Source organism: Colias eurytheme, chromosome 19, assembly GCF_061535395.1.
Source record: "Colias eurytheme isolate Ceu_HAF_F1 chromosome 19, ilColEury1 Martin Lab GWU primary, whole genome shotgun sequence".
Classification (NCBI taxonomy): domain Eukaryota; kingdom Metazoa; phylum Arthropoda; class Insecta; order Lepidoptera; family Pieridae; genus Colias; species Colias eurytheme.
This window is the reverse complement of record NC_142998.1, coordinates 9,812,804-9,840,380: the sequence shown is the minus strand read 5'-3', so window position 1 is coordinate 9,840,380 and position 27,577 is coordinate 9,812,804. Positions and strand designations below refer to the sequence as shown.

General features: G+C 33.4%; 1 protein-coding gene and 1 non-coding gene across 3 annotated transcripts in view; both read right to left on the bottom strand.

Annotated features, from left to right (window-relative positions):
* Ncc69 (sodium chloride cotransporter 69) overlaps window positions 1-27,577 on the bottom strand; it is a 40,135-nt gene that overhangs the window by 7,762 nt on the left and 4,796 nt on the right. The window contains exons 2-18 of one of the 2 annotated variants that reach the window (XM_090113168.1): window positions 23,082-23,182; window positions 20,998-21,112; window positions 14,400-14,559; window positions 13,404-13,499; window positions 12,343-12,512; window positions 10,421-10,613; window positions 9,898-10,037; window positions 9,005-9,178; window positions 8,260-8,367; window positions 7,706-7,829; window positions 6,920-7,041; window positions 6,292-6,427; window positions 5,841-5,940; window positions 2,443-2,554; window positions 1,218-1,352; window positions 710-816; window positions 74-192 (exon numbers count right to left, since the gene is read on the bottom strand). In XM_090113168.1, the coding sequence (XP_089969294.1) occupies window positions 74-192; window positions 710-816; window positions 1,218-1,352; window positions 2,443-2,554; window positions 5,841-5,940; window positions 6,292-6,427; window positions 6,920-7,041; window positions 7,706-7,829; window positions 8,260-8,367; window positions 9,005-9,178; window positions 9,898-10,037; window positions 10,421-10,613; window positions 12,343-12,512; window positions 13,404-13,499; window positions 14,400-14,559; window positions 20,998-21,112; window positions 23,082-23,182 (2,212 nt within the window). Of the gene's footprint in view, window positions 1-73; window positions 193-709; window positions 817-1,217; window positions 1,353-2,442; window positions 2,555-5,840; window positions 5,941-6,291; window positions 6,428-6,919; window positions 7,042-7,705; window positions 7,830-8,259; window positions 8,368-9,004; window positions 9,179-9,897; window positions 10,038-10,420; window positions 10,614-12,342; window positions 12,513-13,403; window positions 13,500-14,399; window positions 14,560-20,997; window positions 21,113-23,081; window positions 23,183-27,577 lie in introns of those variants that run through there. The other variant, XM_090113169.1, reaches the window with a different exon arrangement.
* TRNAD-GUC (transfer RNA aspartic acid (anticodon GUC)) lies at window positions 11,251-11,322 on the bottom strand. Its single transcript has one exon. It is a non-coding gene; the product is annotated as a tRNA-Asp (tRNA).

Here is a 27,577-nt window from a genome sequence, read left to right as displayed (position 1 = left end):
CTATAAAAAAGCACAATTTTATGATGTTTTGTCCCTTATTCAAGGAGGATTATTGGTTAGGGTTGTTACTTACGTTCTCTAGTATTTTCATTAAGATCTCGTAATACTGCTAACAAGTCAGCATCTAAAGTATCACCACTGCGTTCCTCTACACGTAACAAACTTATTGCCATGTGCACGTCTAGGGCTTTGCTGAAAAAACAAAAAAAGACGTGTGTCACTCGGGGACTGCCGCGGTAAAGCTATTGCATGCTATGCCTTCAAGCCACACCTCCGAGCCCGTCCCCGTGGGGAGCGTGAGGTTTTTTCGTTACGGAATTTCTCGATTCGGTCCCCGCGCTCAAGGCCCGCGATAGAAGCTATGCAATAGCTTAAAAATACTCTTAATTCCAATTAGGTAAAAGTTTAAAGGTGAAATAAAGGGTGACTTCATCGATAATACTGTCCATTAATACCAGAATTATTCAAGAAAATTAAACTGTGGCACATAGTGCATTATTGCATAACTGACAAGTTTAGCAAGACCACGTCTTATGTCATTTCATAATTATAAGCGTATCAAATATTGTCTATTCATAAAACCAAGTAAAATGCTAAAATTAAAAATTCTGTCTGTCTGTAATTTGTAATCCATGTTTTATGCAACAAATCATAATTCGTAAAAATATTGCATTATTTAAGAAATTAAAAACACAAAAAAGTGACATACTGCATAACTTCGACGTAATCCAAGACTTCTTCACATGTACACGTCTGCCAGTTCTCCTTGAAGCCCATTAGTAGTATGTTCGGTTTTAGTTTGCCGAGACCACTCGCCTAAAAATCGAATTAATTAATTTTACGTAACATTTATTAAGGAATACAGAATGTTTATCCACATTTATTTATACACATTTTCTGGTTATGTATATCTTCATTTCATTCATTTAAAAATTTTAAGATGAAAAAAATCACACCGAAAATTCACTGTAAACTTTATTTTTCGAATATTATTTCAATTCTTTCGAAAGCCTGAATTCATTCGTCAAATCACAAATGCATTTTCTTAAAAAAATTATCATTTTAGGGTTCCCTACATCAGAAGGAAAAAATTATTGTTATTTTATATGTGTACATGTTTATCATATAGTAGGTATGTATATATTAATTATTAAGTAATAAGTATGTTAAAAATAATATGTGTAATAAAGTGTTAAATAAATAAATAAATAACACACCTGTATAAGAGCACTAGCGCCATCTTTAAATTCGACACCATCGACGATGCAATAAAACGCCTTTATCTTGCGTTTGGAAAACCAGTGGTAAGCTCGGTTAGTTAACGCCTCTCGGGTTCGGTGGTTTATTTGACTCTGTAATATTAATAAATATTATACATATTTATAGATCACTACATAGTATAAAACAAAGTCGCTTTCCCTGTCCCTATGTCCCTATGTCCCTTTGTACGCTTAAATCTTTGAAACTACGCAACGGATTTTGATGCGGTTTTTTTTAATAGATAGAGTGATTCAAGAGGAAGGTTTATATGTATAATAAGATCCATTAAGTAGTGGAGAAGTACTGTTATTTTTGAGGTTTCTAATGTGATGTCGTAAAAAATTACATTTATTCCGCTTACATTGCAAACGCAGGCTGAACCCTACGAGTTTTATCAAAATAATGTACTAAGTATTATACACATTGAAAAGGTCTACAGAAAAGTCCGCGATGGTATATGTCTATCTCTTATGGATAACCCACAATAACATTTTTTTTGTCATTTACTTTTTACGACAAATAATGGCTAATTTTCGAAGCGATTTTAACCAATACAGCATTAATCCTTAACCAATTAAATACCATGGATACATTGTTCATTTAATATAGATCTATATGGCCCTTTACACCGTATGATTTAAGTGAATATTTTCGAAGATATTACAGATTTAAAAATTGCAGGACGTAGCGTTTGCGGCCGCCCGGCTATGTATTTTATACCCGTGCGATGCCGGAGGCCGGAGCGGGCCGCTATATTTTTATACCTATACAACGTTCACAATTTTTCTGTAGTGTATTTAGTACCAGCATTGCACCCGTGCGAAGCCGGGGCGGGTCGCTAGTATACAGATAAGTTAAAATAATGTATTCTACGAAAAACGCTTTGATTAATTTGTGTAAGTAGCAATTATTCTAAAAATAAACTTATTAAGATTTATACAGCTAGTACTTAAAAGAAGCTCACTTTATAAGACTACCACCGTGCTTAGTGTTGTTATTTTTTAAAATAATAACAAATATTACAAAAGAACTCTATAGTTATCATAAAACATCGACTGTGTATAAATATTTCACTTGACTTGCTTTAACTCAAATTTCTTGTACATCTTACTACGTACTATTAAAAACAACTTTATTAAATTATAATAATCACTAATTTGTTTAATAATAAACATATTTTACCTGTACAACATGTCCGCACAGCATGAGAGATAATCCCTTAGTGAGTAGATACGTGAAGTCGGTAAGCACAGCCCGCTCACCCGGGAACCCGGTAAGCACTAGTATTTGAGGCCTGATATAGAAGATTATGAACTTTATAACAGTGGAATCACTACATAGTATAAAACAAAGTCGCTTTCTCTGTCCCTATGTCCCTTTGTATGCTTAAATCTTTGAAACTACGCAACGGATTTTGATGCGGTTTTTATTAATAGATAGAGTGATTCAAGAGGAAGGTTTAAATGTATAATAATTTAACATTAAATAGTGGAGAAGTACTGTTATTTTTGAGGTTTCTAATGTGATGTCGTAAATAGTTACATTTTTTCCGCTTACATTGCAAACGCATGCTGAACCCTACGAGTTTTATCAAAATATGTATTGTACTAAGTATTATACACATTGAAAAGTTCTACAGAAAAGTCCGCGATGGTATATGTCTATCTCTTATGGATAACCCACAATAACTTTTTGAAGTGAAAACTTCTTTAGCGGCGTTGGGTATAAAATCTTAAACTCGCGTCAGGACACGTCGCCTGATCGAAAAAGCGTAAGACGGATTTTTTTTTAGCCCTTATATTCCATGCGTAAGGATACCATTCCAAAATATCAAACATGCTGAACGTTAATAATCAAGTTTTCATTTCTGCCGGCACTCTTTCTTTTTTAGAAGGGGGTGTATGTAGTGTGTGTTATTATTCGCAGTAATCGAATATCGTAAATTCAGCGGTTTGTGGCGCGGCGAATGGCGACACTCCTGCGAGAGCCAGTCGCCTGCCACTCGCCTACCTAAGTGTAATAAAGTATAAATTTATATTATAAATGTAATAAAGTAGTTCAGCATATCCGGTACTTAATTTGAAGACCCCAGCCTCTGTACACTAAATATCGATCGATCAATCGATCGATCGATCAATCAATCAATCAATCAATCGATCAATCGATCAATCGATCGATCAATCAATCAATAATCGATCAATCAATAATCGGTCAATCAATAATCGGTCAATCAATAATCGATCAATCGATCAATCAATAATCGATCGATCGATCAATCAATCAATAATCATTCAATCAATCAATTGATCAATCAATCGATCAATCATTCGATCAATCAATAATCGATCAATCAATAATTGATCAATCGATCGACCGATCAATCAATAATCGATCAATCAATCAATCAATCGATCAATCGATCATTCAATCAATGAATCAATCATTCGATCGATCGATCAATCAATCAATCGATCAATCAGTCAATCAATCTATCAATCGATCAATCAATCAATCATTCGATCGATCGATCAATCAATCAATCGATCAATCGATATATCGATATATCGATCGATCAATCAAATCAATCAATAATCGATCAATCAATAATTTATCAATCGATCGATCGATCAATCTATCAATCGATCGATCGATCAATCTATCGATCGATCAATCTATCAATCGATCAATCAATAATCGATCAATCAATAATCGATCAATCGATCAATCAATAATCGATCGATCGATCAATCAATCAATCAATAATCGATCAATAGATAATTGAACAATCAATATATCGATCGATCATTTAATCAATCAATCGATCAATCATTCTATCAATCAATAATCGATCAATCAATAATCGATCAATCAATAATCGATCAATCAATAATCGATCAATCAATAATCGATCAATCAATAATCGATCAATCGATACATCGAGCGATCAATTGATCAATCGATCGATGGATCAATCAATCAATAATCGATCAATCAATAATCGGTCAATCAATAATCGATCAATCAATAATCGGTCAATCAATAATCGGTCAATCAATAATCAATCAATCAATAATCGATCAATCAATAATTGATCAATCGATATATCGATCGATCATTTCAATCGATTATTCAATCAATCAATCGATCAATCATTCGATCAATCAATAATCGATCAATCAATAATCGATCAATCAATAATAAATCAAACGATATATCGATCGATCGATCAATCAATCAATAATCGGTCAATCAATAATCGATCAATCAATAATCGTTCAATCAATAATCAATCAATCAATAATCGATCAATCAATAATCGATCAATCAATAATCGATCAATCGATTTATCGATCGATCAATTGATCAATCGATCGATCGATCAATCAATCAATAATCGATCAATCAATTATCGGTCAATCAATAATTGATCAATCAATAATCGATCGATCGATCAATCAATCAATATTTATATATATATATATATATATATATATATATATATATATATATATATATATATATATATATATATATTATGTAAATAATATAATGTTAACAATATTAAATAGTGAATGGATATGAATGTGATTTTTGTGTCAATTTCACGCAAAATCTACACAGTCGTTTTGAATAAAATTTGCTATGCAGATTGATTGGAATGAAATAACCATTGGCCGTAAATAGATAACACGTTCCGTTCTAAATTTCTGATACAATGTTTATTTTATAATTATGTAATATTATGCTCATCTATCTATACTTTCTATAATAATATTATAAAGCTGAAGAGTGTGTTTGAACTACTGGTCCGATTTGAAAAAAATAGCCCATTTATCGAGGCTGCTATAGGCTATAGGCAGTAGGCTATAATATATACATAATATATAGCCTAAAGCGCGATGATATTATCATCGCGCTATAAGACCAACAGGAGCGGAGCCACGCGGGTGAAACCGCGGGGCGCAGCTAGTAAGGTATATTTTCATTCCACAAACTGTAAATATGGTCTAGAACAATGGAATAAAGAGCCTATGAATTTAATTTAACAAACCCAGGATTTGAGGCCTAGGGATTATGAACTTTATATCATTGGAATAAGGTACAAATTCATTTCACAAACCCGTCGAGAACTTAGATTTGAAGCTTTGGGATTATGAACTTTATAACAGTGGAATAAGGTACATTTTCATTTAACAAAGCCGTCGAGAACACGGATTTGAGGCTTTGTGATTATGAACTTTATAACAGTGGAATAAGGTACATTTTCATTTCACAAACCCGTCGAGAACATGGATTTGAGGCTTTGTGATTAAGAATTTTATAACAGTGGAATAAGGTATATTTTCATTAAAACAAACCCGGTTGACACCAGGATTTGAGGCTTGAGGATTGTGAGCTTTATATTAATGACTTAAGGTATATTTTCGTAGAATACAATTTTTCTTGAGAAGCTTTATACATGCACATTTTTATAAGGCTATTTTTTTACTACAGGCATTCTAAATGGCGCTGATATAAAAATTACACAATCTATTTCATAAACATTATTTTAATAATTAAAATAGACTATCACCACTCGCCTGTAATTCTTGACATGTTCCGTGACCCGGTTGAGTTGGTGCACTCCGGATAGAGCCGTTTTGTATGTTTGTGCTTGCGTCGTTGATCCCCAGTTCACATCTATACAAGAAATAAATTATTTCTTTGGATAATGAAAAGCAGAATGAAATGTCTTAATTTAAAAATCATATTATAATATCAGCGGTAATATTTTTCAATAAACTTAAACTGACACTACCAAATCTGAATATATTTGTGTTAGAACCATACCTAGGGCTTGTTTGTTTTTATGTTAAAAGTAGAAAAGTAGAGGTCTTCTAGAAATATTTTTCTTGTTAATACAATGTCCAAACATTAGAATAAATGACGGATACATATCCTGTCATACCATCGAATTTTTGCAAATATTGTCAAGACTTTCTTAATTTTATGTGAAATTCTTTTATACACGAATGAAAAATATTTACTTACCAGGTTTCCTATAAGACACCAACAGGTATAACGCTAGTAAAAACGCGATAGTAACTAACGCAGTGGCCCAAGAGATCACGAACATTATCACCACGCATACCATCGCCCCCAATAAAGATAGCCACATGTTGTATAGCTGAAATTACAATTTTACATTGGACAAAATATATAATAAATAAATATTTCAGGACATTTTTCACACACGACACTATCTAATCCCATACTAAGCATTTCGCTTGTGTTATGGAAACCAGATGGCTGATAAACATACATGTAAAATTTTAAATATATACTTATATAAATAAACTTATTGATGTATATTTCTTTACTATTACGTAGCTCACAAAATATATAAGTCACAAAATCGTAAACAAGCTCCTACGATGATCTCTGTCTTTGGGTACAGGTGGGGAATCAAAAAAATGATTTGAAAAAGGATGAATTAACATTTAAAATAAACATCATGTAGAATAATTTATTTACATATATTTTTTAATTTCATAACATGTGGATGGATATTAGATTATTCCGAATAATAGTTAAAACGTTTTGAAGTTATTTTAAACTACAAAATAATCAGTAACAAATCTCTTCTAAATTAAATAATTATTATTATTTAAATACTTACTCTAAAAGTAGGTCTCCACCCCACTGGTTTCGCTAAACTCGCGTGGAAAGTGGCGAAGTTGATCAGCGCGTACGCAGCCAAGAAAAAATTCGATATCAAAGGCGCTATTTGATTCAGCCCACCTGTTGGATTGAAATAAAATATATTTAATTCCTTAAATAAATTCAAACGTTTGGGAACAAAAGTATTGTCGAAAATTCTGCATAAAAAAATATCTATACTAATACTAGCGGTCCGCCCCGGCTTCGCCCGTGGTACATGTTTAGGTTTTCTCTACATAAGAACCATCCTCGTACTTCAAGGAATATAATAAAAAAAGAATTATCGAAATCGGTTCAGCCGTTCTCGAGTTATGCGCTTACCAACACATTTTGCGATTCATTTTTATATATAAGATTATAAAGTGGAAAGGTTTGTATGTATGTATGTAAGGTTTTCACGCATAAACTACTGGACCGATTTTAATGAAATTTGGCACAGATAATCTTTAGACCCTGAAAAAGAACATAGGCTACCTTTTATTGCGATATATGTACCACGGGCGAAGCCGGGGTGGACCGCTAGTATAGAATATTTTGTATTAATATCTTGCACAAAATTTATAGGATTTTGTTTTACTATTATTACATTTTACTACGAGTTAGTTTGTAGTTTCGACTAACTGCTACTTAAGTTAAAACTTCAAATCGATCCGATCATAATTACGCCACTTATTAAACCAATATAAATAACATCCATATCAAATTAAATTCATAGCCAAATAGTAAAGAATAAAATATATCTCACCCATCAAAATAAAAGCCACAGCGATTATAAAGGTGAGCGCATATCCGCGCACCGGCTCGTTGTTGCTGCCGTAGCCTTTCGCGAAGAATTCTAAATACGGGTAAAGTTTATCTTGACATAGAGCCTGAAAAAAAATTAATATAATAATGATGTGTTATTTATTTGAAATTTTAATGATATATCATATATTATAAGCAATGTAGGTACATACACATAAATTATTTTCAAAAAGATTTATTAAAAAAGAATAAGTTACTCATGATTGAGTAAAAAAAACACCGTCATTTTTTATGTTAATTATTTCACTCTTTGAATATAAGCTATAATATTTTATCAAAGACTAGCGGTCCAGCCCGGCTTCTCCCGTGGTACATATTTCGCAATAAAAGGTAGCCTGTGTTCTTTCTCAGGGTCTAAAGATTATCTGTGCCAAATTTCATCAAAATCGGTCCAGTAGTTTATGCGTGAAAACCAAACCTCTTTTATAATATTAGTATAGATACTAAATTATATCCCAAAGAAAAGTAAAATAATCTTCATAACATGGTAAATACCTGAAAAACTTTAGGCGCGGAGACGAGCGAAGCGAGCGCGGAAGAAAGCGTGGCGGCGAAGCATCCGCCGTAGATCAGCGGACCCCACGCTGATACTAGCCTGATTACCTGCAATTCAAAAATAGTATATTAATATCAAGGTAAACCTTAATAAGATAACTAGACAAACAAAGTATAGTATAAAATAACATGTACGATTAAAAATATTATGTCAAGTTTTACTATATATAGCACATTTCTAAACAAACTATGCTTCCTATCCAAAGTCCGGTATTTACATCGTTAATTAGACCATATCCACACTATGGCAGTATGCATACAGCCTCCCACCGCTGCTTTTATTATAACCTATTACTTACTCACATGATACATCATAAGTACGTTGCAGACTGTACCCATATACTAACAAAATACTGTTGCTAATAAAATAACTAATAAAAAAAATCCATTCTTAAATAAAAAAAGACGTGTGTCACTCGGGGACTGCCGCGGTAAAGCTGTTGCATGCTATGCCTTCAAGCCACACCTCCGCGCCCGTCGGAGTGGGGAGCGTGAGGTTTTTTCGTTACGCAATTTCTGGATTCGGTCCCCATGCTCAAGGCCCGCGATACAAGCTATGCAATAGCTTAAAACTACTATAAAACTCATGTTCTATGCTGCCGCTACTCACACTTTTCCTTGCCGCCTAATAAAAAATCCCAACACACTAAAAAAAATCATTTTCTTCTCTGCTGACGCTACTCACATCATTACTATGCTGCAGACCGTACTCGCACGCGCCCACACACGTGGTATTCCCCACCACCCCACTCGCGTCGCGCACCACGCACCAGCCCGCCACAACCGCTATACCCACGTACGATATTGTAGTCAGTAGTATTGCTAGTAGTGTGCCCTTGGGTATCGACTTTTGTGGATCCTGGGAGGGGAAATGTAGTTTTATTTGATATGTAATAAAAAAAGACGGGTTGCAGTCCGGGAGTGCCGGCAGAAGTGAAAACTTGATTATTAACGTTGAGCATGTTTGATATTCATCCGTCTTACGCTTTTTCGATCAGGTCACGTGTCCTGACGCGAGTTTAAGATTTTATACCCAACGCCGCTAAAGAAGTTTTCACTTCAAAAATAGATTATTTATGTATATAGTTAATTTGGATTAAAAAAGAACGTATGTGCGGAGGAAACGTGTCAGAAGTGAAACTTCTTTGGCGAGATTCAATGATCGCCGTCGTCATGAAAGATGCCAAAATCGTCGTCTTACTCCATGATGTTTACAAATTAAAATTTTACTCTCAACGCGCCTAAAGAAGTTTCTTTCAAAAGTAAAGAATTGAATTTTTACTTTAAAACAAACAATGTTTGAAAGTAAAATTAATATATTGCATTTCAAATCTGTTGAAAAATAAAGTAAGCAAACGACACAGACAACATAATTATGACAATAGCACTATACAGTATACAGTAATCGAACAAGTGTTTATGAAAATACGATATGATTATTATATCAATTAGGAACCTAAAATAACATAAAATATTAATAAATAGAACAATATAACGATACGAATTAGAAAAAAAAAAATATTTTTAGTGACACATATTTTGTAAAAATTTCTGAAAAAAATAATAATTTCAAAATACCTTCAAATCACCAGAAATATTAGCTCCCGCGAGTATCCCAGTGGCCGCCGGGAAGAATATTGAAAATACTGAGAAGAAATTATGTTCCACTCCCTCAAAGTATCTGTAATCAGGTCCTAAGTTCTCTTGGAAGACCGTCACTGAAAAAGTAGAGAAAATATTTAACACAACATTTTTTTACAAAATTACAACAAATAAAATAAATCATATGAAACTGGATAAATAATTCATTTGCACAACTAATTTGCTATAAAATATTATTTAAAAACATTTACCAGATGTCATTGTAGAATAATAAAGGATTCGGTATTCAGAAAAATAATGCGATCGATACGCTCGACCTTATACACGTTTAATTAATCTCTATTGCTCAATTTAAAAATATTACACCTGACTTAATAGCCATCACGCACTACGCACCAGCCCGCTTAGGCTTAATAGCCGCTCACACAAAAAGCAGAAGTGGCAAACACAATTAAAAATACGTTCTTTTTTTTAATTTTTGTGGGTTTTTTATACTCACTATTAAACCCCACGAATCCTTGCGCGATCTCATCATCGCTGGTCGGTCCTATAATGGCTCCTATACAAAAATCTGCGATCGCCGCTAACAGTATGAACAATAGCACTATTTGAGCTTTCGCCTCCCACTCTAGTCCTACTATCACTATACCAGTTAGGAGGACTATTGTTATACAGCCGTAGATTGCTTGGTCCTGTAAAAACAGTATACTTTTAAATTAGTTATTTATTTATGTAACACTTTATTGTGCAATAAACCAGGTACATAAAATAACAATTTACAATAAACAAAAGCACAAAGGGCGGCCTTATCACTATGCAGCTATTTCTGCCAGGCAACCACAGGGAGAAGGCAAAGAAGCGAGATAATAAATTGAGAAACAGAAAGACAATAATTATTAGATTAAGTAGAAGTAATTACATAATAGTACAATAAATTATTATATGTAATAATATTATGTCACTTATTAATTAATAATATACAACTTAAAATGTAAATAAGATCATGATGTTTTAACGTATTTGGAGGACAGACGGAAGAAAATATATAAGTCAAGTGTAAGTTTGTATGACTGCTTAACTTTTTTACTTTTGAAGTTAATTTCAAACCACATCCGAATAAAAAAATGTTTAATTTTTTTTAAACAAAATATTATATAAAAGCATTTCTGTTCAAGTCTTTCATACAATAAAAGTAAGCAAGGTACAATACAAGTAAAATTTCCAACTTCAAAATTTTATTAAAAAAAATATTTAAATTTATTTCGCTGATATTAATCCAAAAATTATATTGGATAAATAATATACAAAAAATAAAAATAAAAAAGTGTTCTCTCCGGCGGGGAATCGAACCCCGGTCTCCCGCGTGACAGGCGGGGATACTGACCACTATACTACCGAAGACTTGTGAGGAACTTCGAAATTATCAAATATATTCGACTACACTAAAGAATTAATATAATACGTATTGAAATTCTTTAATATTATCTATGTTTGTATGTCATCATAACCTATTTTTGTTGATTATTACGTATGTCGCATATTATATAAATATTTTTACATATTGAAGTCTACAGACTTGCACACTTTAAAGATTTAACTATTAATCCGCAATATGCATAAACCGAATGCGAAATACAGTCGAATTCAATGAACGAAAATATATTCATTCTAATATTTTTTGTAATAATTTTCATTCTTTATTTTACTTTACATATTAATATATTAATTTATAAAGAATGAAAATTATTCTTATAAACTTAACGAAAAATGCGATGTTATTAAGACAACAAGGTAAAGTCCTGTAAAGTCAAACAAGTTTTAATTCTTATAAATTAATCATTTACAAAAATTCATGGAAATACTAGTACACGCGCACTTCACTTGCTTGTCACATGCACACGATGAAATTTATAAAAAATTTCAACCATTAAAACTTTTCCAACGTTCATTTTTTCTTTTTTTTTTTTATTACCCAGCCAGCTGTTGCTGGCCACAAACGCTATTCGTCGATCACGTGAGACAATTTGGAGACAATTAATAAACATTCCAATTTCAAATTTTAAATTTTCCTGTTAGATTTTTTTCACAACTCACCAAGCTCTTACATCGTATACACATGCCGTCTCATAAAGGACCATTATGAGCGACTGGCTGAACCCTAAGATACTTTTTTTATCTATCTATACTTTAATATTTTAAAGCTGAAGAGTTTATCTGTTTGTTTGAACGCGCTAATCTCAGGAACTACTGGTCCGATTTGAAAAATTATTTCGGTGTTAGATAGCCCATTTATCGAAAAAGGCTATAGGCTACAACTTACAAGTTATTATCACGCTAAGACCAACAGGAGTGGAGCACTGCGGGTGAAACCGCATGGCACAGCTAGTTTTCAATATTTTTATTCTTTTTTTTATTACTCACCCAGCTCTTGCTGACCATATAAGCTGATTCTGGAATAAGTGTTATAAGCGATTCCCCAAATCCGACCACATACATAGCGCACGCTACCGCGTTCGCCATAGAGAATATGAGCCCTATAGAACCGCCAAACTCTGGCCCGAGAGACCGGGATATCATGTAGTAGGTACCGCCTGCAAATAACAAAAAAATAAAATAAATTATTGGAGTGAAAACTTCTTTAGCGGCGTTGAGCACTTTTTCTGTAATGGGTATAAAAACCTTAAACTCACGTCAGGACACGTGACCTGATCGAAAAAGCGTAAGACGGATGGATATCAAACATGCTCAACGATAATAATCAAGTTTTCACTTCTGCCGGCACTCCCGGAGTGCAACCCGTCTTTTTTTTTCTTATTAAGGTGCAAAACATGTAAGGGTGTTATTAAGGTACAAAACATGTTTAAGGGTGTTTTTTTTTATAAAGAAAGAGCGTGTGAGCACACGTGTCTGAAGTGAAACTTCTTTGGCAAGATTCAAAGATACGAAAATCGTCGCCTTGCTCCGTGACGTGACGGTATTGCCATGACGCGACCTTGAATTTTTTTCTCTCAACGCAAAGTGTACTTACACAGTTGGTGTGTAATATTTTTTTTAATATACATAGTTTCAAATATGATCTGTCCTTTTCTTATATTGGCACGTGTATAGTACTTACTGTACTATGACGAATTTGGGTAAATATACAATTGATGAAACCTTATAAATGGACTTTGAAAAGAAAATGAAACTTGAAGGGAATGGAGCAACTTTGGTCGTGCGTACCCATTGTGCGAAATTATTTCGTCATGTATTTTACGTTACTTGAGGAATGAGGTTAAAACAAAAAATTTAAGAGATCGTTTTAATTTATGAAATTAGAATTTTTTTTTTTTTTCAAGACGTAGCTTTCGATTATCCTACATTAAAAAATATGGGACATTCTGAAGAACTGTTTTAAAGTTTTTCTAATAGATTAAGATTTGAAAATAGGAATTAAGTCTATCAATATAAAAATTGTTACATAATAATTATTAATAACTTACCTCCTTTAATAACTCCATTAGTACTAATAGCAGACATAGATAGCGCCGTAATCGTAGTCACTACAGATGTCGTCAATATAAGAAGAATTGCTTGACCTGTGAAAATAAATAAATATATGTATAATTGCAAAACTACTAACTAAGTACTAAAAATTAAAATTATACAAAATACTTTTAATTGTGTATGACATATTAACCTTCATTTTTTGCATGAGTTCAATGAAACGAACACATGAATTACTAATGAATTAGCTATTTGTTATCACATTTTGTTATTTCATTCGAACTCCCAAACTATCCTTCATTTCGTTTCTATGAAGGAAATTATTTTTTAATTACTAGATATATAATATACAGGGTGTCCCACTGTTGGTATACTAAGCTCAAAGGAGGTTATAGTTTTGCATACGCTGAGTACGTAAAAAATAATTAAAAAATTCCAGACGCATTTTTTTTTTTCAAATAGATGAATTCTTAAAACTCTATGTGTACACCCATAACAAGCGAGCCGCCCAACTTTGCCACCAGCACGTGAGCTATCGTTTAAGATTATGTTTTCATAGATAAAATGCTCATATTAGAGAAGCGGTATATGCCGGCTGCGCGAAGCTAGAGAAGAAAACATGGATTTTCAGGAAAAATTTAGCAAAAAATTTTGGACGTAATTTTTTTTTAAGTATTTTTTACGTGATCAGTGTATGCAAAACTACAAGTTCCTTCGCGCTTAGTATACCAATAGTGGGACACCCTGTATACCTAGATTATTTTCTTCAAAAAAATTCAATATATCATAGACTATCATAATATACATATCAATAATAATAGAATTTTCTTTTTCTTCTATCAATTTAGAATAAAATAGTATCCTAAAATCAAAAAGAATAGGTATACTATCTTTCTTCATCGTTTCCACCTATCTACCTTGATCGTTTCCGCCCCCTAAGTGTCCCAATGTCTTAAAACTGTATAATTCAACAACTTCTACCAAAAACTTACCAATCCCCGCCTGCCCCACGACCCAAGACAGTCGCAGAAACAGCATCACCCCCCATATATTGAGCAGGCATCTCATCAGCACGCCCTTGATCCAACCAAACTTGACGTTGGGCGACGGCGGCGCCATCACACCCATGTCCTTCTCCAGGGTCTGGCCTGGCTGGAAATATACAGCCGTCAACAAGGGCTTGCAATAGATGATATATTACCACTATAAGTATGGTATTACAGTCCATCATTTATTTACAAACGAAACGATTATTCCCAGCTTCAAAATGTACTTGATGGTCAAATTTTATTAGGTTATTGTTTTAATGTTGAAAAAGTTCACTGAAATCATTGGAATTGCAAGGAAACGGGCTGATGATGATGGGACAAATGCCCATCATCATCAGTCCATTATACTCCCACTGCTGAGACACAGGCCTCCCGTAAGGAAACAGGCCGTAATCCACAAATGCTGGCCAAATGCGGGTTGGCAGATGGGACATTTATTCCGCTTCCTTACAATTCTTTTATTTATTTTGGAGAGATAACATAAATATAATAAGTGTTACTTTGTAAGTTAGGCGAGCAAAGTTGGTTAGTTGAATAACTTACGTAGGCTGGAATTAGGCATAAAAATAATCCGAATCCATGTCTGACCATGTTATAATAGCTACCTAGACAATCATGATACTATTTTCATTATAATCCACATTATCAACTTAAGTAGTACATCCTTTTTTAACGTCTTTATTTAGTCTTCTCTTATTACGTACATCTTATTCAATGCTATTTTTAAAATACTTCCAAGAGATAGGAAGTAGCCTATAAACCAGCTCCGTATCTCTGCACTTGGCCAATTTAATGTCTGAATTTCAATCTTCTTTAAAAGCTAACACATATTTTATTTTCAGCTCTTCAGTTCTAAAAATATGTTTAACGAGCTTATTATTTTTTTTACTGTAAGAATTTTGAGCTTATTAATCCACCATCCAAATCAATATAGTCAATTTTAGCCGAAGATGCAGATTTACAAAGAATATCGTTCATTTTCAATTCATCCAATTTTATGCAGTTCTCTGCGGATCAATATCGAAACCGATTACAACATTAACTAGATTACTAGAGATCCAATTAATTGTATTATTACTTATTTCTTCGCAGTGATTACTGCAAGTATCGCATACCTATGTCGAATAAATCGAATTCTAACTAGGTACATTAACATGAAACAATTCTTGGAATCGATGCATTTTTCTCAAGTCCCGCATGTTTTTATCATCTATTAAAAATGTCTGAACACTTCAAATTCATAGAGCACGCACGCATTAGAATGATAATTTGATTGAGCCTGACACGTATATAGTGGACAGATATCTAGGAGAGTTGTTTTAGCGTAAATAGTCTTCTCCAATGGAAGGATATTAGGATAATAATTATTTAACCCATTGAGCCCCGAACGGCCCGATCGGTCCACGACACAATAGATTTTCTATTGTGTCTGTGATTCCGGGGTCTGAGTTATTAATTAAGGATTTATGACTCCAGTATACTCTGACTCACAAATCATAGAGCCATGGCCATAAAAAATTTAATATGCATTAATTGCCTCATCAAGGAATGCACTTCAAACTAAAGGGCGACCTGTGACCAGGTTAATTAGAAAAATTGACTTAGATCTACTGCAGTAGGACGATACTGCGCAATAATTTGCTCATCAGATTTTCTCTAATTAAGAGGTAAACTTGAACTGTGGGGCTTCTTTTTCTGCACTTCGCGAGTATATGTTCGCAGTAACGGATTGAGGTAATTGAAACTAATAAAAGAATAAACTGACTGATTAGCTGTTTGACTGCCTGATTTATCACGGACACGGACAGCTTTACTGTTGAATCTCTTAGAAAACTCCAGAAGCATTGAATCTGCAAAGACTCCTTCCAAAAGAAAATCATTCATTGATCTTTTCGAAGAAGTTTTACTATTGTTAATACTATTCATCGTGCCCAGCAGCCATCCATTACATCTCCAGTATCTAAAACATATTAACGTTGATAATCCTACTGAAAAAGTATAGGCCAAACAATCTATGCGACTCTATTTCTTTTCTACCTACATCCACTGATTGTACTACCGCAGATTATACTAGTTACTACAGTGCTATTGTAAGCGTACCTGCAATTGTGCCTAATTGATGATCATCGATTAATTACGACATTGATATAACAAGACGCCGACTGACGCTCGGTTAACCTTAGGTCGTTGGATCGACCTCTACACAACTACGGCAGTATTAATCTCTAATTGGGCGATGGAAATGTGATCATGATTTCATATTAACTCGATTAATAACTTAATTGACACTTGATGCGGGCGTTCAATTATAGATATGAATTATTTCTCCTAAAAGATTCAATAGAGAGACGAATACGATAGATAGGTCTTTTGATATGGACTGTTTACATGTGACGAGAAATCTGAAATCTTCGACCATCAAAATTCGGTAAAGGATGACAAAATGGAGTTAAAATAAAAAAACAAACATTTGTAACATTATTAACAAATTAATTGCATAAGCAAATTAATTCTAAAATAAAATACCCCAAGACGCAAGCACACGCGTAACTACCCTTCACCTTGACTTCCGATAACCTAGTTAGCGAAGCCGCACATTACCTAAACAATCTTATCGCTCCGGTGCATATAATTGAATCATTGTAATGCTGGAAATTTATTGGATTAATTAAATTATACACGTGACTTGCTCGTACTGGCAACCCACAGTGGCAACCGGATTTTAACTAGCTTTCGTAGGCTATGTTTAAGGTGACATTCTTATTAGAAGTAGTGATTGATTTGATTATAGCAAGCTGTGTAGTGTGTCGGCTTGTGCTAAATTAGTCACGGATTGTAATGTCTTAAACATTACTACTTATTAATAGAGGCGGTTGTACTAGCAAATTATGTAGGCTTGCGCACAATTTGGAGACGGATTTTCTTATTACTTAAACTATTCATAATTTATTATGTGTTTAGATTAAACAATATTGCAAAATTGGAATAGTCCACTAGTAAACTAAATATATAACTTTAACGTACTAAGTACTTATCAAATTCAAATTTAAATTTGCTAATATTGCAAATAGAGTACTACAAACAGTTCCTAACAATCTATGACAATATTAGTGTATCTGAGATTACGATAGCACAGATAATAGCATTATAACTAGAACAATTCTCATGTATATTTGTTATTCATTAACACAAAGTGAAACAAATTGTTTAAATTCTAGTAATGGTCAATAATTACTGTACAATATACAGCCTTGTAAAGTGTACATAAACGCATTTTTCACGGTATTTTTACGCATACCATATTTCCTACGATTGTCGCCAAGATTTTCAATAATAGCAATTATTATTATAACTATTCACATATTAAAGCCGATGCATAATTATATTTTATTCTTACATCGAACTGATCAGACTGAATTACATTTTTCGTAAGTTAAACAGAAAACAAGTCTGTAAACCTGCAAACGCTAAAGAATCTATGATCCTCAATGAAAATGTGTCTTCAAGAGATATTCATTTAAAACCTACGATTTAACTGGTACCTATATATTATACAGGGTGTACCAAAAAGTAGTGATGAACGGAAGCTGAGAGGTAGAGGAACTAGAGGGCTATCCGAATCACCCCCATGTATGTTATGCGATTTTTCGTATTTTCGGAGTTATGACGTTTTTTTCAATTTTTCACCTATCGCCGAGTACGATGATATTTTCACTCATGCTGACGTCAATGATTGCGGAAGATGCTTGATTTTTTTTTGTGTGCTAAGCTGAAAGATAGGCCAATTCAGTATGGTAACATTTACTATCGTTAGATCTTTGAATGGAATAAAAAAAAGAATTAAATGGCAAGAAAGATAAAATTACCCAGTATGTTCACCACTTCAAGGGCCCGTAAAAAAATAAAATCACATAAAAAAAGTTTTCCGTTTGAATTTTAAAAACTTGCTCTATCTATCAGATAGCTACCCTGAAAATTTCATTTTATTATTCAGAAGGCTTCAATCGAAAAATTTAAATCTAAATGTGGTAAGTGCAAAAATTGAATTAACATGATGATCATTAAAACCAATAAATAGGTGTTAAATTACGAGAAATTTTTAAAATAACCCCGCTGTTGCTCAGTGCAAGTGCGACATCACCGTAAAAAGTTGTCTTTTAAATGTCTGAATGCCCTTTTATCATTTTTAATGGTTTCTTCTGCTACTATGAATTTCCGGGTTATTTCGTCCAAATTGTGGCATTCTCTCAAGTAGCCGAGGTCTTTTTAGTATTCCCATTGAATCAAATCAATGGGGTTTAGGTCGAGGGACCGTAGAGGCCAGGCTTTAAGGCAGGCGTCACCGGCGCATGCGCAGGCTGCAACGACCAATGCATCTTTCAGGGTATCTTTACCCTTTAGCCTGGCCTGCACGGTCTCCGGACATAAACCATATTGATTTTTTTCCGTGGGAATACTATAAAGACGAGAGACTGCCACAATTTGGACGAAATAACCCGGAAATTCATAGTAGCAGAAGAAACCATTAAAAATGATAAAAGGGCATTCAGACATTTAAAAGACAACTTTTTACGGTGATGTCGCACTTGCATTGAGCAACAGCGGGGTTATTTTAAAAATTTCTGGTAAATAAACACCTATTTATTGGTTTTAATGATCATCATGTTAATTCAATTTTTGCACTTACCACATTTAGATTTAAATTTTTCGATTGAAGCCTTCTGAACAATAAAATGAAATTTTCAGGGTAGCTATCTGATAGATAGAGCAAGTTTTTAAAATTCAAACGGAAAACTTTTTTTATGTGATTTTATTTTTTTACGGGCCCTTGAAGTGGTGAACATACTGGGTAATTTTATCTTTCTTGCCATTTAATTCTTTTTTTTATTCCATTCAAAGATCTAACGATAGTAAATGTTACCATACTGAATTGGCCTATCTTTCAGCTTAGCACACAAAAAAAAATCAAGCATCTTCCGCAATCATTGACGTCAGCATGAGTGAAAATATCATCGTACTCGGCGATAGGTGAAAAATTGAAAAAAAACGTCATAACTCCGAAAATACGAAAAATCGCATAACATACATGGGGGTGATTCGGATAGCCCTCTAGGTCCTCTACCTCTCAGCTTCCGTTCATCACTACTTTTTGGTACACCCTGTATATGTTACCGGCCAAACCCAATTTCAGGACAAACTATTTTTGCCTAGGCTAAACTAGTTCGTACCAATAGGATAAATCAGTTCAGGCTAGGCCATACTAGTTTATCCTAAAATAAATACGTTAGGTTTAGGTTAGGTGAGGTTAGGTTAGGTTTCTTAAAAAAAAACTACACAGAAATAGGCAGCGGGGCTCCGTCGACACGCAAAAAAAAATGGCCTAGCATGAACTGATTTATCCTAATGGTCTTATGATGAACTAGTTTGGCCTAGGCTATACCAGTTCATCCGATCGTGTATAGGACGAACTAGTTTAGCCTAGGCAAAACTAGTTTGTCCTGAAATCGGGTTTGGCCGGTAACATATACATCGTAAAAGGCTTTTAAATTCTGTAATTAATGACAATAACAAGTACATATTGATTCAGGTGTTCTAAACACCTAAACGTTTACACTTCTCAATAGATGCATGTTTAACTGAGCTTAAACAACACATAATACAAGACCATGTTTATATTTCGATATATCAAATGCAAATCCGTTGCAAATTAAGGGCTTCGTTGTGATCATAGACGATAGACTATACCACTCTACCATAGATATTATATGTGTATTTATATTATCTGTGACTCTTACCAGACCAGAGTTTAAAATATTTTTGAAAGATTAAAGTAAATATTTGCTACAGGTGCTAATATTAGCCATAAAATTGTTAATTAAAAAGTTACGCTTGAAATATTCAGCTGTGGTTTTATAGTCTCAACTTTTTGAATATCAAACGCCTTAAAGGCCAGTCAAAGTGTATTTTCAGACTGATTATATTCTGTACTAGCTGCACTTCGCGGTTTCACCCGCGTGGCTCCGCTCCTGTTGGTCTTAGCGTAATGATATGTAGCCGATAGCCTTCCTCGATAAATGGGCTATCTAACACCGAAAGAATTTTTACAAATCGGACCAGTATAAGTTCCTGAGATTAGCGCGTTCAAACAAACAAACTCTTCAGCTTTATAATATTAGTATAGATTGTAAACAATTTCGTAAAACAAGTAAGAACACTGAGCCATACCTGTAACAAGTTTACCTTCTACTCTACATTCGTAACTAACAAATTGCATCGTAAATAGGTATAACAAAATTTAAAACCAACTCCTGTATAGTAAACCTATATTATTACAAATAGTCCCGGCAGATGTTATTCTGTCTTACAATCACTTAGACTTTAGAGGTATAAAAAATAGATATTAGCCGATTCTTAGATCTACCCAACAGCCACATAAAATTTCATGTGACTCGGTCCAGCCATTTTTAAGGTGTATGATAACTAAAATTGTGACACGAGAATTTTGTACAGATAGAGATGACCAAATTGAAGTGACCCTGACCTTCCTAGACAGCGAAGCATTGTGGAGCTCATCCAATGTTGGTCGTGGCGCAGCGTGCAGGGACAATACATTTCTATAGTTGTCCAAACGGGGAAGAGCTTCTCGTGTGAAATGCCTGCGAATAGGATTAATTGGTAATATTGAGGTAATTAGTATAATAGGTTGTGGAATAATGATAAAAAACTATGTAGAGTTAGATGTTTATCCAAAACATCCATCTTCTTGGATATACTGGACTTTATTTGGTAATAATAAATTTATATATTATAACTAGCGGTCCGCCCCGGCTTCGCCCGTGGTACATATGAAAAATAGATGTTGGCCGATTCTCAGACTTACCCGATATGCACAGAAAATTTCATGAGAATCGGTCCACCCGTTTCGGAGGAGTATGCATACTAACATTGTGACACGAGAATTTTATATATATAAGATAATTATTTATTTTAATAGGTTTAACACGCACACAAATTTGGGAGATTCACTCCAGGATCTGCTAACAATAATTCTAATCTAATATCCACTTAAAAAAAAAGCATATTGTCTATTTTTAAATTCCAAAATATATCACTGAATTTCCATGCCAGGTCGAAGTTTTATCACATGTCAATTTTAATAGATTATCAATGCATACCAAATTACAACATAAAGTTCAGCATTTATATCTGACAGTCGTATAAAATCGTATACCAGTAGAAATAATTCAACATATTCAAATGTTCCTATCACGTGATCAATCTAGTGCACCCCGAGGGCACTTCGCAAGCCTTAGGCGCAACCGGTCATCCTTTAGAAGTTTAGACAATAAAATTTAGTCTATTTCATGAAAATTCAAGGATTTCTGTACAAATCGTGAGTTCACATTACACGATATATTGACCTGACATGACTGTGATAATTGTATCGTATTTCGGGTAAAACTTTAGTAGCATCTATTTTATTCGTGACCACCTCATCTACTCATTTTATATAAGTTGAGGGTTACTCAATCTCACGAAATCATGGCATGTCTATATTCACTCATCTATCAGCCAGCAATACTAATTAACGTCGCTGTTTGAATGAACGAGATAATTTAATATTCCGAAATATGGGCTGGTACCTAGACCGCAAAACTTTTCCACCCATACATTCAAAACACTTGAATATAAGTAACAATTGAGAAAAAGATTTATCAACACATCATAATTTCTTCACGACATCTATTATCACGTTCATAAATAACAAATTTTAATAGAATGACGTAGATTAAGTACCTATAAAAGTATGTCATCGAAAGCCCATGGTACTCATACATTATGTATTTGATCGCAGTTCCCATTAGGCGGGTCTACACAGAGCGAGCAGCCTCGCGAAGCAATTGCTGCAACAGCGGCTCGATCAGTGTGGACGTGACTCGGCCGAGGAAAATGTGGACACACGTTTTTTTCCTCGACCGTGCCATGTGCACTTATACAGAGCTATTATGTATAATATTACTATAGCGGACATTTCCTATTTTTATTTATTTTGTCTGTTGCATATTATTTTGTTTTTTTTTTCTGTCTGTTGGATGAAATGTTTTTCTTTCTTTCAATTGCTTCGCGATGCTGCTCGCTCTGTGTGGACCCGCTTATTCAATTATGCCGTCACACACGTGTACGAATATAATTGATAACTTCAATGCTTACGATTAATTAATTATTATTTAACAAATGACAAAACATCGTCATACTTTTTTTAATTTAAATCATTGTTAGAGATCAAAGTTGTTCTATTGATGGGTAAGATTGATCACTTCTTGTGAGATATACGTAAATATTTTTTGTAATACAATATTGATATATACCTACATATTAACTTATGAAAATTAACATTCGATATCACAATCTAATGGCAGAAACAAATCTAAGTCATTAATTTTCCACGTTAACGGTTTACTACTTCTATGATAATCTTTGCAATTTGTAGGTATTATGCATAATTAAAAGGCGGGAACGAGCTAACAATTACTTAGATTTAGCGCCCTAAATTATAATGCCCTAAATACATATATACTTTTCCGATTGCGTAAAAAAAACACGTCGTCAAATAATGTAACTTACCTGAAACTTTTTCCATATTTAGTATCGGTCGTTGTGAGAGGATCGTCGCTGTCCATACCAGATCCGTCAGATTCAGAACCCTCCTCTTGTTTTGCCTCCATCTAAACAAAAATACCAAAGTTAATATTATATCTTAACAATTTCGTGATTCAAATCCAAAAAAATGGGTGGTCATAAAAGCGTGAAAAAATTTAACAACAGTTTTGAATTTTGAGTAACCTTCAAAACCATAGGTCAATAACTTCATTGCAACTTCACATAACTTGTTTTCGCCCCGCAGTTTTTACCCGCAGGTTTCCATTGAACAGCCTACATGACTCGTAATGTACCTTGTAGAGTGGAATATTTTTAAATCGGTATGGTTTTAATTTCAACAAACACAAAGTAACAAAAATGCCAGTCAAATCTAATCCCTTTATGCTTAGTTAAGATAGTAATAATGACGAGAATTACAAATGTTAATTTAGTTCAATTAATGTCGCCCTGACTTTTGCCAAATCGAAACACATTTCAACTCAAATAAGGGTGTCCACGTGTTTATTACTATTTGCAGAATCACGTAGACAGCAAATTCGGCAAATAGCTATTGGTATTAGAAGAAATGAATAAATTGTTCAGATATTTTTAATATTATTAGCGATGTGACATCTGCGACTTTTCTTTTATAAATGGCAATGTATTCCCATTGGGAGCGAATTCTCAGGGGTGTTTGTATTCAAAAAAATTGCGACGTAAAAAAGGTTGCATCTATTATTCCAGCTGCATTATTATTTGCAGAAATAATATTCCTGTATATACGTATACCAATTATGATTATAATATCTATACTTCAGGGTTCAAGTTCACAGAATCGGCGCCCAGTTTCATGCGAAACAAGATAATAAAATGTATAGTTAATTAGTTAGATAGTGTTCCCAGAACAAATCAGACCAAGGCCGTAACATAACCCAAATCCACATCTGGTCATTGAACTAATATTTGAGGTCGCCGTTCACTAAAGATGTACCAATACATAATATATGCTCTTACAGAAATACTGCAAATGTTATAATATTTCGTCAGTAACACTCCCAGAGATAATAATAGCCCAGGAGACTGCCCTTGAAGGTATTTCTATAATGAACACAGGTATAGCCGGCTGGCGTCGTATTACCAGTTTTTGTATCATTTTATTCGTATTGTAAACATCAATAGCTTCGGGTCCACTTACAGTTTGCGAAAGATCAGTACCGAGATAATAATAGTGCTACTATAAAAAGTACCGCAACGAAAGATATCCCCATGAGTATAACATGACCATACAATTGAAAGGTGGCTTGTTGCTTTTACCGCATCTGCCCAATTACTTACCTGTCCATATACTTATGTTACAGAAATCATACAAGAACGACACCTTTTAGCGTTAGGGGAAACGGCCATTATCGGCAGGTGTGTTTACAGAGCATGAAAAAAAAATTGTTTAGTGCGTAAAATATATCCGTTATTGAGATCTAATAATATAAGCTATGTCATATGTTCTGAAAGTTTATAGTGTAGTCTCTGGGCATAGGTACATTAATGGGATGCTGGGTTTACTACAGATCCCATGACAAGAGGGACATTACAAGGGCATATTTTTGAAAAAAATTTCACTATTTATACTTCGGTAAGTAAGGATATATGACATCCATGGTGTTACAAATATCTATAGTTATTGGTAACAAAAATCCTTGACTACGTCAACATTACGGCTTCCCCACGCACCGTACACATGACATATAAATAAAAACTGTTAAAACACTCCGCACGAATTCCAAAATCGTTCCGGTCACGTATCGCTAACGTGTTTAAAAAATGCCTAGGGACATATTATTTTAAAATACATACAACGTTCATAAGCGTAGTAAATTCAGTTAAATAGGTGATAAACACACAATGAAGGCTTATCTTTACATAAATGGTTCATATTTTATTTTATTTTTCATACTTTATTTAATAGCGAATCCTGGTTGTGAATGGATTTTGTGCTAATTTAATACATTTGAATTTATTTAATTAAAATTCTATCTGTGCCAAATGTAATTTCCTAGAACCAAGCATTTTCCTTTTATCGCTTAATTTATTATGTATATTTTGAGAAAGACTCTACATTTGACATTAATTTAACCACTTTTTATTGAAAGTATGTTCTTTGGCAGCCGTCGTCATATTTATTAATTTAATTATGAACATAAACAATCACTATAAATCTATAGCCAATATAAATGATACTAGGCCCACTACGGCCTAATAAAATGAATCATCTTAATCTATAGTCACATCACGAAGCGTGACCAAATCGATATTAAAAGCTAATAAATGATTACATACAGTACGTCCGCCACCTTTTATAACGGGATACGAGGGGCCTTAGAAATCTCTCGAAGGGCTTCAAAGAAGGCAATGTATTTACTATGTTTTTTTACATGTAAGTATGACAAAAATTGTCGAACCATAATTTTTTTATGCGAGTTTTTTTTATCGATGATGGTGGGTGGTGTAAGGTAATAAATAGCCCTAATCCCTCCTAAAGTAATAATTGTTATTTTCATAACCCAGGAAGCATATGACACGCCATAAAATAACCTAGATCAAAGGTACACGATCATTGTAACGGAAAACAAAATTAAAATCTCTATGAAGTTCACCGACAAATTAGAGACCAACGTCCATCAATGAACGCAAATTATCATGCTTAACAACATCTTCCCCTATTCGATTGATCGCAAAGGAAATTATTTAGAGCCCGTCTGACCCTGAAGGTTAATCCACTGTGAAAAAATTAATGCCTGGCATAAAATATTACACGTGCCTTTTAAAGCTTAGTGTATAGAAACAATTGCAATAGGATAGCTAAAATACGTATAGCATCTAAAAGCAAACTAAGAATCTCAAGTACAAGCAAAACCTTTAGGATTTGTGTGGAGAGATAGCTAAACAAAAACACAACTAATTCTATCCTCTAGTTCTAAAATGCAACCATAATCAATATCGTCGCCACTTTTGACAAAAGGCCTAACACCTCTGAAGTTAAAATCCATCAAGTCTCAATTGTTTCTGCTTCAGAACGTACTAAAGAAATGCATAAATGCAAATATCTCATCATCAACTCAGGTTTGGATGCAAAAATAATGAAAGAAGCATTTGAATCAGAGTAAAGTAAAGCCCATTCAGTCTGACGACAGTCATCGTGGAGATATATTTAGACGAACTAAAATTAGACTCGCCCACTTATACCATTCTGGAGTGGTTATTTTCATATTATGGTTAAGTGGTTACAATATGGGTTGTGTTCTCTGGTTGGAACTTGTGGTCATAACCTTACTAATCCATAGTTGCACTGCGAAATGACTTTCGATCGAGTGGAGACCATTCGATAGGTGAGGGGGCGTTCACAAATTACGTGAGACGATTTTGAGCATTTTCTGACACTTATTTACTATTTGCAGAGGCTCTGGCACCGTGGTTTGATAACTTTTATTGCCTCCTGCTCCTAATCACCTCACGTTATTAAGGGGGCGCATAAAGCAAAATAACCAATCTTCTATTAGATGATACGTGTAATATGCAAGACCAAATCTAAAAAATAAAATATATATCAAACTAGATGATATGTTCAACGATTCTGTTTAATCAAAAACATAAAATATTAAAATTTACTCGATAAAAAAAAATCACCAAGTTAGCTCTAATTTTCACACTTTTACGTTATCTACTTGACATGGTAATACTTATTATGATTTTTTTTTTCATAAACAATTACATATATTAAAACATTTGCAAGATATTTGTCAGAGCATTTTGTGTAATTACTTTTAGTTTTGGTTTTATCTGCGATAAACCACTTTTATCGTGACAAAATCAAACGTTTATCTCGAGAAAAAAAGAGCGCCAATATATTATATATTTGGTAGAAAGTTTGCCAATCTTTGAAATAAATATCAATATCGGTACAATAACAAAAAAAATATCTAACTTCAAATATATAAAATTACACTATTGCTCTACAATAATGAATAATCTCGTTGGAAAGAAATAAATTTGAATTAAAAGTTTAAATAATAAAAGCTTACGCAAAACATAGTAAGATAATTAGTGAATGATATAAAAATATTCAGAATTATGCAGCAGATGCCATATTAAATGCAAATGAACAAGTTTATTCAATGGAATCTTCCTAATAGGTAAATACTAAATTTATTAGCATTTATAATTTATTTATTAGTAATGTCACTATTTATTATTATAACTAATGCATAAACTATTTCAAACATATTAAACTACGATAAAATATATTCGACGCAGACTGACTCGTATTTGCAGCTCTACAATACATAATAAAATATTATTTTAAACGAAATGTTATCGCAATGGAACAAGTTTGTTACTGTTACATATTTATAATGAATTTTATTATATTTAATAATACATATGTACAGTACATTTTAATTTCATTCTCATCTAATACAATTTGAATT